At 45.0% G+C, this 14,169-nt stretch overlaps 1 protein-coding gene across 1 annotated transcript in view; it reads left to right on the plus strand.

Annotated features, from left to right (window-relative positions):
• LOC136679723 (CMP-N-acetylneuraminate-beta-1,4-galactoside alpha-2,3-sialyltransferase-like) overlaps window positions 1–14,169 on the plus strand; it is a 91,733-nt gene that overhangs the window by 48,376 nt on the left and 29,188 nt on the right. Inside the window, exons 8-10 of the mRNA XM_066658389.1 lie at window positions 147–210; window positions 554–649; window positions 888–1,074. Coding sequence (XP_066514486.1) covers window positions 147–210; window positions 554–649; window positions 888–1,074 — 347 coding nt within the window. The remainder of the gene's footprint in view (window positions 1–146; window positions 211–553; window positions 650–887; window positions 1,075–14,169) is intronic.

A 14,169-nucleotide genomic window follows, 5' to 3' on the forward strand; every position in this document is an offset into this window, starting at 1 on the left:
TTGAGCATCATAAGCAGCTCGAAACTGGAAGCAGGATGCTTCAGAAAAATAAAAACCAGCATGTCACATTGCAGGCTGACACTCGGCCGGTGTAGAGAGTTATATTGATTATAACCGGAGCATTCTGTTCTGTGTTTCCTTTGCAGAACGAATCATAGACAATATTTTAACTGCCACGAAGAATTATGGACTGGGTCCAGAACTTGACAGGTGAGTTTATGAGGGGCAGGGTGAATGTTATTGCACAAAACCCTTGCGAATAGTCATCATAATTAGTAAAGAGTAAACCAGAAATGGGGCTTTATTTTGAACAGCATAAGCAGGGCGGTGTCATGGTGTCGTGACTATGTTTCTGCACATTAAAAATACATCAAATCAATGACGTGATTAAAGATTGCCGTGCAGAATTCCCAATGACTTTGGTTGGATTACGTGAGTTTATTGACCTTCTGGGATTTCAGGATTACAAAGGCCGGTGTAGCAACAATGATGAATGAAGTTATTATTGGTTCTAAGGTTGTGATTGATTGTTTTTATGGCTTCTCTCCGGCAGACTGAGCTGTAAGAGGTGCATAATAGTAGGTAATGGAGGAATCCTGGCCAATAAGTCTTTGGGATCTCGTATCGATGAATATGACGTTGTTGTGAGGTGAGTATTCACAGCATTTAATTATTCACAAAGAAAAAACCTTAGTCTCAGAACCTTAGTCTGGTCCAAATCAGAATTGAAACACATATAATGTAGACTGTACACAGTATCTGATGCTGAAAAATGGATAACTGCTACCTAATGACTTTTTCTAATGAAGAAAATGAGATATTGTTCCCCTTCCCCTGCTTTTTTTGACTTTGTAATTTTCATACACTGCCGTAACGTTGATTTCCAGATTAAACGAGGCTCCGGTGAGCGGTTACACCCGAGATGTGGGCACTAAGACCACCCTGAGAATAACCTACCCAGAGGGGGCAATCCAGAAGTCTGAACGCTATGAGAAAGACTCCCTCTTCGTCTTCTCTGCCTTTAAGCCTCTGGACTTTAAGTGGCTGAGGCAGATGATCTTCAAAGAGAAACTGGTGAGTCCAGGAGTGTGGTGCTTGTCAAGGATGTTAAATGATGCGATTGTTACTGACCTTTTGTTTGTGTTACAAATATCAGTCGACTATTGTTCCGTTGTGTCTCCATGCTCTATGTCCAGTGTGGGTTAGAGGGCAGTAAAGCCCCCAGGACATGGGTTTGGAACAGTGGAACTGTGTTCTCTATAGAAATGGAGGTCCGTACAATGTCTTTGGTATGAGTTGGAGTGTTGTTCGCGATCCAAAGCTAATTCGCCAACCGTGTGTGTGTGTGTGTGTGTCTGTCTGTTCACTGCACCTAGTTTGTGAGTGTGTGTGTGTTTGCACTAGTGTGTGGTGTGTGCTCGCGTGTGTGTGTGTGTCTGTATTTTCACTGCCTCTGGTGTGCGTGTGTTTGCTGCCCCTAGTGCACTAACGTGTGTTTGCTCTAGTGTGTTTGTGTGCTAGTTTGTGTGCTGTGTGTGTGTTTGCTGCCTCTAGTGTGTGTTTTTGCTGCCCCTAGTGTGCTAGTGTGTGTGTGTGTGTGTTTTTGCTGCCCCTACTGCACTAATGTGTGATTGTGCTAGTGTAGGTGGGTTCGCTGCCCCTAGTATGCTAGTGTTTGTGTTTGTTTCCCCTAGTGTGTTAGTGTGTGTGTGTTTGTTTCCCCTAGTGTGCCAGTGTGTGTGTGTGTGTGTGTGTGTATATGTGTGTGTCTTTGCTGCTTAGTGCACTAATGTGTGTTTTTGCTAGTGTAGGTGTGCTTGCTGTCCCTAGTATGCTAGTGTGTGTGTGTGTGTGTGTGTGTGTGTGTGTGTTTGCTGCCCCCAGTGTACTTGTGTGTGTGTTTGCTGCCTCTAGTGCACTACCTTGTGTGTTTGTGCATGTGTGTGTGTGTATTCGTTGTGTTGTGTGTGCGTTGTACAGTGGTGTTATCCTGAGCAATGTCCTTCATTTCAGAAGTGAATCTGTATGTGGAGGTGTCCACAGATATTTTCCAGTGTAGTGCAGGTGTGTATCGGTTGTGTTCGGGCCAAAAGGAGTTTGATGTTAAAGGTTTGTCCTGTTTTAAATATCCAGAGCATCATGTGAATTAAAGGTGACCCTCTTCATGAACGTGAAAGCCCTCGTTTGCAATTTAGATGACAATGGAATTTAAATGGCCTCTGTGTTGGTCTGTATTGAGGAAACTCCTCTCATTGTGTCGTTTTGTTCGTTCTTGGATTGAAGCTAAATCCGGCTCCTGTCAGGCTTGACTGACGGCTGGTGAATTGGCCCTTTAATCGTCCAGGGTCGTCCGGCTGAATGAGTTCCCTCTTATCTCCGCTGAGGAATAGACAGCAGCTTTAATGACTCCTCTTCCATCCCTCCTCTTATCACACACTGAGCACTCGTCGCTTTCCTCTGAGTTAGCGACTTCAGGGAGAGGACGCAGACCTGGTCCAGGTCAAGGGCACTTGGTTTTTTTAATGGCTTTCAGATTAAACCTTTAAACCCTGAGAGTGCCTATAAGAAAGTGTCTTTAATTTACACTTTATTTCCTCACTCCTCGTACTTACATAGAACAGCTATGTTGTAGTAACTTGCTATGAGGATGCCCAAGTCCATGTTCTGGATTAAGCGAACAGAGTGTGTGTGTGTGTTTGTGTGTGCGCACAAAAGAGAGAGAGAGGGTGAGAGTAAAATGGGAGTTATGACATTTAAAGCATAAATAATATGTAATCTGTGATCTGAACTCAATAGTAGCAGTTTTCATTCATTCATTCATTAATTGTCTGTAACCTTTATCCAGTTCAGGGTCGCGGTGGGTCCGGAGCCTACCCGGAATCAATGGGCGCAAGGTGTGAACACACCCTGCAGGGGGCGCCAGTCCTTCGCAGGGCCACACACTCACACATTCACTCACACCTACGGACACTTTTTTTGAGTCGCCAATCCACCTACCAACGTGTGTTTTTGGACTGTGGGAGGAAACCCACACGGATACGGGGAGAACACTAGTAGTTTACACCGCTAAATAATTCAGAATTAGAATCACTTTGCACACAGAGGAATATGTTCTCTGCATTTAACCCAATCCGTGCTGTGAAACACACATTTACACACATACTTTTTAATTTCTCTTTATTCCAAAATTGTATTTATTTACTTATCGTTAAACTTGCCTTTCTAGACACCCAAGGAAGCTTTACAATCAACACTGCACACAATGCCATTCCATTCAACATTTAATCCACACGCACACAGCCAAATGCGTATAGCATCCTCCCAACGACCGCCCACCTGACGACTCTGGAGGAACCCCACACAGACACAGGAAGAACGTGGAAACTCCATCTAGCATTGGGAGGCGAACGTGCTCACCACCAAGCCACCATGTCTTTCATTGATGAATTTTTGCTGTATTTCCCCCATCAGCTCAGTGTGAATCTGGCAACCCTCTCGTCCAGTGGTTCTCAGCACAGCTGCAGGACTTTAAGGTACAGACGAGGAACAGTGGAATTTTTACAGGGCGACATTTGTCAGTGCAAAAGGGGGAGGGAGAAAAATAGCGGGCTGTTTGATTAGCCCTTCATCTTCCCCTTTGAAAAAGGCCAGACTTTTTTTTGGGAATGTCGGATTGTAAGAGACAGGACAGTGGAAAAGCACGCGGATAATGGATCTGCCCTCCGGCATCTGATAGATTGCCTTTGATCTCATGGTCCCAAGAGTTTCCTCTCTTCCAAGTCAGGGGTCACGAATGCTCCAGACAGCACACACACACACACACACACTCACTCACACACATTAGAAACCTTGGCCAATACAGTCAGCAGCATGGAAGAATTGTCATTTGAGGCTGATTACATCTTTGTCAAAACATTATTTATTCTATTAAACTGGAAGGCTGCTTTTTCCACTGCTCAGAACTGACCTAAGTGTGAATGTGAAACTCAGTTCTAGTTTTAGGTCACAGTCCACCTGGATCTAATATAATAATAATAATAATATAAATTCATTCATTCACTAATTCTAACAGCTTCGTCTTGATCTGCTCCACCTGCAGCACCACCCCGGTGTGGAAGGGGATTGGGCGGCACGGTGGCGCAGCAGGTTAGTGTCGCAGTCACACAGCTCCAGGGACCTGGAGGTTGTGGGTTCGATTCCTGCTCCGGGTGACTGTGTGTGAGGAGTTTGGTGTGTTCTCCCTGTGTCTTCATGGGTTTCCTCCGGGTGACTGTCTGTGGGGAGTTTGGTGTGTTCTCCCTGTGTTTGCGTGGGTTTCCTCCGGGTGACTGTCTGTGAGTTTGGTGTTTGGTGTGTTCTCCCTGTGTATTTGTGGGTTTCCTCCGGGTGACTGTCTGTGAGGAGTTGGTGTGTTCTCCCTGTGTCTGCGTGGGTTTCCTCCGGGTGACTGTGAGGAGTTTGGTGTGTTCTCCCTGTTTCTGCGTGGGTTTCCTCTGGGTGACTGTCTGTGAGGAGTTTGGTGTGTTCTCCCTGTTTCTGCGTGGGTTTCCTCCGGGTGACTGTCTGTGAGTTTGATTTTTGGTGTGTTCTCCCTGTGTCTTCATGGGTTTCCTCCGGGTGACTGTCTGTGAGGAGTTGGTGTGTTCTCCCTGTGTCTTCATGGGTTTCCTCCGGGTGACTGTCTGTGAGGAGTGTGGTGTGTTCTCCCTGTGTCTGCGTGGGTTTCCTCGGGGTGACTGTCTGTGAGGAGTTTGGTGTGTTCTCCCTGTTTCTGCGTGGGTTTCCTCTGGGTGACTGTCTGTGAGGAGTTGGTGTGTTCTCCCTGTGTCTGCGTGGGTTTCCTTCGGGTGCTCCGGTTTCCTCCCACGGTACAAAAACACATGTTGGTAGGTTGATTGGCGACTCCGAAGATTGTCCATAGGTGCGAGTGTGTGTACTTAGCCACTGGAAAACATCGCAGTGCAGTGCTTGTCCCAAAGCCAGTATAAATAGGGAGGGTTGCATCAGGAAGAGCATCCGGCATAAAAACTGTGCCAGATCGATGGTGCGGATTGTGGTTGATCTTCTGGTGACCCTGGACAGGAGGGAGCAACCGAAAGAAAAAGAAGATAAAGGAAGTGGATTCATTTTCTTTTGAAATATGAATATGTCTTATTCACTTCCTCACGGGAGGCTTCTGATGCGTGCTGCATTCTGTGTTAAACTCAGGACATTTTAAGAAATACACAAGGCTTTGTAACAACAATATATTGTATATAGATGAAGAGAAGCAGCTAAGAAACCGTCCGGGGAGAGGCTGGCATTAATGAATTGGATTATGCAAGGTTAGCCTCACACTCTAACACATCTTTTGTAATTTTTTTCCTTTCCTGGCCAAAGGGGGAACACACATCTGTAAGAGATGTTTAGAGACGTGCGGTCTTCAGCCTGACCTCGCGTGTGTGTACGAGGTTGTAGGAGTATCATGTTTAAAGTTGCTTTTTTTAAGTGTTTGTCACTTGACAAATGAGGCCCATCAGTGTTGTGCAGTCTTAATGAAAAACGATGCTGAGTGTTGTGCCTCGCTGCAGAGACCTGAACACTGACTTGACTCTGGGAGACTCGTGTGCGCTGTTTCATCCGCCTTTATACACTTTTACTAGCCGCTTTGTATTTTAATGGTTGTGTTAAATGTGTGGCATTAATTGCTCAGTGGAAACACCACTAAGCTTTAATCTCCTTTGTGCATCGATGTGTTTCTTCCTACTGTTGTTTCTTACAGCCACATCTCAGAGTTACATCATCAGCAAATTATTAACGTTCTTAATTGTAAGTTTTTAACAGGCACCTGTTATGAACAACAAATTAGTTCAGTGCATGTGTACATCTAGGTGGGGATCTAGAGCCCACCAACCCACACACTGTGAAACAAGATCCCCCAGTCATGTTCTAAGGCAGAAAACATGACAAAAAACGAAGCAGTCTTGATTCTGCTCCACTTCTGAAGTCTAGTGCAGAGATTTTAGAATTGCCCCGCCCCCTTATCTGAGTCTGTCTAATCACAGCACTGGACCTGTGTTTATGTGAGAGCACAAAGACAAAGTTAAACGTAGCAAGATGCAATGAGAGTGGAAAATAAGAGCATTGAGGAAAAACTGAGAAAACGAGAACGGAAAGGAAAGAGATGCTGTGAGGTCGGGGTCGGGATGAACAGCCATGGGCTCATTATCATTTCAGTCTAGTGATGTTGGTGACGTTGCATTAGCAGCAGTGCCCTCTCAGTGTTGCTGGCAGAGGTGGTTAATAATGGAATGCTGTTCTGTCTACAAACACAAACATAATGTGGATTGAAAGTAGGGCTGTGCCATGTCACATCGTAAGCAATAATATCGCAGTTTTTTTCAAACAATAATTAAAATCTGTATGGTGATATTCTGACTTGTTTACACATCGACATCATGCAGTTACATGTAATATGGCACACATTTATTATGAGTCAGTTAGGCATGTGAAGTACGGTGGAAATTTGCTCTGCGTTCAAAGAATTTGTTCCGAAAGATGAGTGACTTCAGTCGTGTGGAGGTGGTTTGGAAATAAAATATCAGTATTCTGTATACAAATAGGGCGGCACGGTGGTGCAGCAGGTAGTGTCACACAGCTCCAGGGACCTGGAGGTTGTGGGTTCGATTCCCGCTCCGGGTGACTGTCTGTGAGGAGTTGGTGTGTTCTCCCCATGTCTGCGTGGGTTTCCTCCGGGTGCTCCGGTTTCCTCCCATGGTCCAAAAACACACGTTGGTAGGTGGATTGGCGACTCAAAAGTGGCCATAGGTGTGAGTGAGTGTGTTGCCCTGTGAAGGACTGGCGCCCCCTCCAGGGTGTATTCCTGCCTTGCGCCCAATGATTCCAGGTAGACTCTGGACCCACCGCGACCCTGAACTGGATAAACGCTTACAGATAATGAATGAATGAATGCATACAATTTATACAATGCCAGAAACTTGGGAAATTACATTTGTTTACAAAAAACATTTATATGTGTATATTATGTTCCTTATAAATGTTTATTATTGTTAGATTTTTATGAAAAAAAAGTTATGTAAAAAATTTAATATAACATCATATAATATCATAAAAGGATATCATTCTCGAAGTAATACCCTGAAATATCGTGATATTATTTTAGGGCCATATCACCCACCCCTAATTGAATAATTGAAATAACACACATTTTCCAATATTTTCAGTGAGCCGCGAATCAGAAAAGATTCACATAAACTTCTACAAACTTCTGTGTGATTTTGTAATTACAAATGTACAAATGTTATTCCAAAGGTTATAGAGGTGTAATATCTCTATTATTCTGAACACTCTGCCCTTAACGACAGTTTGGAACATACAGCAACAAGACCTGCTCGTCTTTAGCCCCTATGCCATGTCTTGGAAATGCCAAGTGCCTTGAAGAATCAGGTGTGGAGTGACTTGTGGTCAGAAACACAATGGCCTCCTCGTCAGTGCTTGGAAACCTGGCGAAAAGATAACACAACACTCTTGTTTTCAGCGCTCAGCGACTGATCCATTGTGCGGCGTTGTTTTTCACTCTCCTGTGCCAACAGAGACGGGCCGAGAGTCTATGAACGCACACAAAGGCGTGCATAACCGTGTGGACAATCAGCTTTAGAAAAGCATGCCTTTAGACCAGGCTCTAATCCTCAGATGGAAGCGTCTCTCCTCTCCGCTCGCAGTCGGATTCACCTCACTTTGAACAGTGGCGAGTAGAGGCTTTGAAGTGATTTGTCTGTGCTGCTGCTTTGTGAAGTGTGGACGCTCGGCAGGTGGAAAGAATGCGAGTCTTTTCAGAGCCTGCGTGGTATTGAAAGGAGACGAATACTTTCGCAATGCCACAGGTTCACACACTCTCCTGACTCAACAGGAACATGGTTCTCAGAGTAGGATTTGGAGTGGGGGTCGGTTCTGGAGAGTTCGTGGCCATTATGAATGGGACAGAACCTGATGCTGGAGCATAACTTCCATCTCGGTAGTGTGTGCTTTCAAACTAATATTGATCCCTGCTGAGATCAAGCTGGCGCCGGTGTGTGTGGCTGGCCGTCTGCTGCTCTCACTTTGCCTTGTGTTGTTAGTGTTGCTAAGCTTTGGCACTTCACATGTGAAGTCTCTACTGGTGTATGATCGCCAGTTTCTCCTGGATCTTAGATATAATACCTGTGATGTAGGTGTTTTTAATCACAGTGGACAGAATCCTCTGCCCCCGCACCTATCGGGTATTCCGAATCACCTGCGCCGGGCCTCGGCCCAAACAATTCAGCGAAAGCGTCGCCGCCGCCGCGGTAAACGTGGCGGTCGGCTAGTGAAACTAAAGGTCTACCTCTCACAATCGTCATCCAGTTCCCGGCCACGACGTGGATTATCCCCCCAATTCGTGGTGTCCTGGCGTTTTCTGGAGCCCATCAGCATCTCCCTGGTACCTGTCATCGGCCTGGATGAGGGATCCTGTCCCCGCCGCCCCTGCTTTTCCCGGCTCCGCGAGCGTGGGGTGAATCCCCGCAACCTGAGGACGCCGCTTCGTGCTCCTAATCTGTCTAAAGCACAGGCCTCAGCTCCTGCCAGGATCGGCCTTGTGAACGCCAGATCACTGGCAAATAAAACTTTTATCCTGAGGGACTTCTTCTCTTCTCAAAGCCTGGATTTTCTTTTTGTGACAGAGACTTGGATTGGTGCTGGTGAGTACAGTGCTCTCGTTGAACTTCTGCCGGCTGGCTGTGGTTATTTTAATACCCCGCGGACGTCAGGCCGGGGAGGAGGAACGGCGACTGTTTTTAAAAATAATTTTAAATGTAAACAGCGCACTGTATCACCCTCATTTTCCAGTTTTGAAGTCACTTTATTTGAGGTGGGCCGCTCTGACCCGGTGCTGTGTGCTGTCATCTATCGACCCCCTAAATACAATAAGGATTTCATAAATGATTTTTCTGATTTTTTGGCGGGACATATGCCGAAATATGATCGCATCCTTATCGTCGGGGACTTTAACATTCACGTGTGCTGTCCAGATAAACCGCTGGTGAAGGACTTGGTTAACATCATTGACTCTTTTAATTTAGTGCAGTATGTGTCCGGGCCCACACATGAACATGGACACACCTTAGACCTTGTTCTTTCTTATGGGCTGTCTGTGTTAAATTTAGAGATCCATGATGGTGGGTTTTCTGATCACATGCCTGTTTTATTTGATGTTGTTTTCTCCTGTGCTGCTTTTAAACCTTGCGCTCCTGCTCGGCTTGGTCGGAGTTTTAACTCTTTCACTGCCGGACAGTTCACCTGCGCTTTCGACCAGCTTTGTCCTCCTCCTGACTCAGCCTCTGTTAATACGGAGGAGCTCAGCTCCTGGTTTCACTCCTCCTGCCGAACCATACTGGACTCAGTGGCTCCATTAAGAACTAAACAGCCCAAAGTTAAACCTGAGCCCTGGTTCAATGACCAAGCGCGTGCAGCAAAGCAGAAGTGTCGCAGAGCTGAACGCCGATGGAAAAAGGATAAGCTGCAGGTTTCATTTCAAATGTTAAAAGACTGCTATCGTTCTTACCAGAGCACCATCAAAGAGGCTAAGAGAGAACACTTGTCAAATATTATTATGGCAAATTGTCATAAGCCACGTGTGTTATTTAAAACCATTGACTCTGTTCTTAAGGCCCCTCAGCCTGTCTGTTTGGAAGCATCTCCTGACATGTGTAATGACTTTCTGCACTTTTTTATTGATAAGATTGTTACTGCAAGAGCTCTTATCACAGCTCCTGCTGTTGACCCCTCTGACTCTGCCCCTTGCTTGGCTGTGTTTGATAGGTTTGAGCCGGTGACTCTGTCGCACTTGGAGGATGTGGTGGGCCATTTAAAGCCCTCAGGTTCTCCTTGTGATGTTTTGCCTCCTCACTTTCTTAAAGAGATTTTTCATACTCTAGGGCAGCAGGTTCTGGCCATTATTAACAGCAGCCTGTCTTCTGGTGTTGTTCCTGTGAGTTTTAAACATGCTGTAGTACAACCCCTGCTCAAGAAACCTAGCCTCGACCATACAGTATTGGCTAATTATAGGCCTATTTCCAAGCTGCCTTTTATTTCAAAGATCTTGGAGAAAGTTGTTTATGCTCAACTGAAATTATTTTTGGATGAGCATAATATTCTGGAGGTTTTTCAGTCTGGTTTTAAAACCTTGCATAGTACAGAGTCAGCGTTGCTCAGGGTTTTTAATGACATTCTCCTGGCCAATGATTCTGGGGACCATGCAATTCTTGTCCTGCTGGATCTAACTGCTGCTTTTGACACAGTGGATCACAACATTTTAGTTTCCCGCTTGCAGCATCTAGTCGGCATTTGTGGTAGTGCTTTGGACTGGTTTAGGTCCTATCTGACGGACAGAACTTTGTGTGTGAGTTTTGCTGGCTCAGAATCCTCCTCAGCTCCCCTATCATATGGAGTTCCACAGGGCTCAATCTTAGGACCCCTCCTTTTCTCACTTTATCTGCTCCCATTGGGCTCTATCTTGAGAAAACATGGCATTGCATTTCACTGTTACGCTGACGACAGCCAGATATATGTCCCTTTAAAGAAGAAAGATGCTTTCTCAATTAAACCACTGTTGTTATGTCTCAATGACATTAAAGACTGGATGGCTTTAAATTTTTTACATTTTAACGAAAACAAAACAGAAGTGATGGTGTTTGGTCCCAGTGGTCCCTGTGAAGCCCCTCCAGTTGATTTGGGCCCCTTGACTTTGTATGTGAAGCCAACTATCTTAAATTTGGGTTTTAAGATGGACAGTGATTTTAAATTGGACCGCCAAATAGGCACAGTAGTTAGGTCCAGCTTTTTCCACCTGAGGCAGCTGGCAAAGGTGAAGCCAATTCTCTCTTACGAGCACTTTCAAACAGTAATCCATGCCTTCATCACATCCCGATTGGATTACTGCAATGCACTGTATTTTGGAGTCAGCCAGTCCTCCCTCAGACGTCTCCAATTGGTGCAAAATGCTGCTGCCCGACTCTTAACGGGATCACGTAAGAGGGAACATATCACTCCCATTCTGGCCTCTCTCCACTGGTTGCCTGTGCATTTTAGAGTACATTTTAAGATTCTTTTATTTGTTTTCAAATCTTTAAATGGACTCGCCCCACCTTACCTCACTGAGCTGCTACACCCCCACGTCTCTGCTCGGTGCCTCAGGTCAGCTGATCAGCTGCTCCTGGAGGTGCCGAGGTCAAAACGTAAGCTCAGAGGAGATAGAGCTTTTTCAATTGCTGCGCCGAAACTGTGGAATAGCCTACCATTACAGATTAGGCAGGCTTCTTCACTTTCGGTTTTTAAAACTTATCTTAAAACCCATTTTTATTCCTTGGCTTTCAACTCAGCATGAGACGTTTGTTTTCTTTTATTAATTTTATTAGTGTTGTTTTTATTTAAGTTATTTATTTTTCATTATTGGTTATTTTATTTTGTTTTAGTTTGTTTTATAAACATCTTTTGTACAGCACTTTGTTTTAACTGTTGGTGTTTTTTAAAGTGCTCTATAAATAAAGTTGAGTTGAGTTGAGTTGAGTAATAGTGGAATAAAACTTCACAATTTGTCCCTTCAGGCGGCACAGTGGAGGTTGTGGGTTCGATTCCTGCTCCGGGTGACTGTCTGTGAGGAGTTGGTGTGTTCTCCCTGTGTCCGCGTGGGTTTCCTCCGCGTGCTCCAGTTTCCTCCCACAGTCCAAAAAAAACACACGTTGGTAGGTGGATTGGCGATTCAAAAGTGTCCGTAGGTGTGAGTGTGTGAGTGAATGTGTGTATGTCTGTGTTGCCCTGTGAAGGACTGGCGCCCCCTCCAGGGTGTATTCCAGCCTTGCGCCCAATGATTCCAGGTAGGCTCTGGACCCACCGCGACCCTGATTTGGATAAGCGGTTACAGATAATGAATGAATGAATGAATGAATTTGTCCCTTCTTTAAACTTGTACACCTTCACATTTACAAAGTAATGAACCACCCACGGAAATATCTTTACTAATCTGTTGCATTGCTCCAGAGTACTGTTTTCTACTATATTCATCCTCTGTGTTTTAAGGCTGCATTTTTTAACCGCCCGGTCAAACAAGAAGGTATTGTATCAAATGAGAGTAGCCAATGTGTCGCCAGATTTTGGCAACAGGGAGCGAGAGACAAATCTCAATGAGATTCTCTATACTTTATGCAAATGACATATGAGCTGGAGATATGACAAAACATTGTCAACAACTCCCTGGACCAATCACATAGACACAGTGTCTGAGGTCCCCACCTTGGACACACCCACAAACAACATCGAGTGCAGCTCTGAAATCATGTACAAGAGATAAGTACAGGGCACCATCAGCGACTTTTCCACTTCGAGTATAAACATGAGTTACATCTCTAGAGATGCCCCAGCATCCTACAGCCCTCCAAGCCTCTGTTCCAGAAGTAGCCTGTGAGTGTTCTCCTCCAAGCATGTTGAGCTGTTAACTGTAAATGTCCTGTGTACCATCCTCCAAGTTTGGCAACAGCATGTAGATCTAAAGCAACGTAAATTCTGAAGGTTTGTATACGACGTGTAGCTCAGTGAAGGGGGTTTTTATAAGTCGTGCAACGTACACCAAGCTTTTGTTAACATCTTTTGCTGAACTGAATCTCAAAAAGGAATGTCAGATTAGAGATTATCCTCCTTTGATATGAGGAACAAAGGGATGAGCTAAACCTTTTGATTCTCGTCTGTGATTACCGTTTTATCTGCGTTTTGTCTTTTGGAGTTTTGTCTCTTCTGCCACAGCCCACCACCCAGCATTAATGCAGCTGTGGGCTTTTCCTCACATGCCTGTGCCCTATTTTAATCATTAGGAGTGGAGTTCAGGGTGTTAAAAGTGGGGAAATGAAGGGTCTCAGTCGGAGATGAGGACAGATAATGAGGTGGCGTTTAGTGTGATTACAGTAAACTGAATTAAAAGGTTCCAGAGGTCATGAGGTCCACACAGCTCCCATGAGAACGTCTCTCCTTCACAATAACCTCTACCTGCTAATCCTCAGCCTTCAGGGCCTCATATTTATCTCAAACGTCCTGTTCCATTTAGGTTTTAATCCCTCATTATTTCAGCCCTAAATGGTCAGACCGAAGCTCTTATGGTTTTGTGTTTTGCAGCCGGAGCTTTGTGCGTTTCTCGGCTGCTGGTGTTGCCTATAGCTGTGACCTTCTATGATGGGACACTCTGGAGCAGCTGTACATGAGCCTAAAGTCACAATGCCCCACAAAGCCAAGTGTGAGCTGCAGCTCTATAATGCAATATTTGTGATGAGTTGGAGTGGGACTTGAAATCCAGAACAAATCACCAACACCAGCATCCTTACAGTAATGTTCCAACATCTAACCTAAATCCTCACCTGAGGAAGCTGTAACTGCAGAAAAACAGGACCAAAGCCTTGATTTATTCTTTTCAACATTATTTCAAATAGTGTTTATGAATCAACACTCTTCCCACTTTCAACTGACATCATCAGAAAGGTGTTCTCCTTCACTTTGAGCCAGAGAAAGTCCTTCGTTAGGCCACTGCAGCATCACCGTAGAAGGAGAGTGGGCATGCTTATGACAGATATAGCGACGGTTGCATTCCTCGTTTTGTCCGCACTATGCCCCTAAAGCTAAATCTGCTCCTGCATCCATCTCTCTTACTTTATTTTAATCTACGTGCTGAAATCCGTCCGCTATAATCCAAACTGTATAGCGTCCGAGTCTGTGTTTATGCCAGAGCTGCTCTGTGTTGATGCCTGGAGAAAGCGTGGCTCTGTTTACTCCTGGGTCTCCAGGAAAGGTGACTCACAGAGCACCTCCAAAAATGCAGTAAAGAATAGCGCTTCATGGCTTAAAGATGCGTTCATGTTTACAGGGGCCATGAACATATATCACTCTCAGGTGTTTGAAACCTCCTTAGATTCTTATGTATGTGTTAATTACATAATGAAATAGCTGAGCTGTGGGAACTCTGAACAGGCACTGCATGCAAGCTTTTCTCACCACTCAACCTAAGCGCTGTTAAAATGGATGCAAAGGTTGGTGGCGATCTCTGTTGCTTGAGGGAGGGTCGGCATAAAGAGAGGGAACCTTGTTGTAGAGCTCTTCGTATTCAGAAACCAG

This window comes from Hoplias malabaricus, chromosome Y, assembly GCF_029633855.1.
Source record: "Hoplias malabaricus isolate fHopMal1 chromosome Y, fHopMal1.hap1, whole genome shotgun sequence".
Taxonomy (NCBI): domain Eukaryota; kingdom Metazoa; phylum Chordata; class Actinopteri; order Characiformes; family Erythrinidae; genus Hoplias; species Hoplias malabaricus.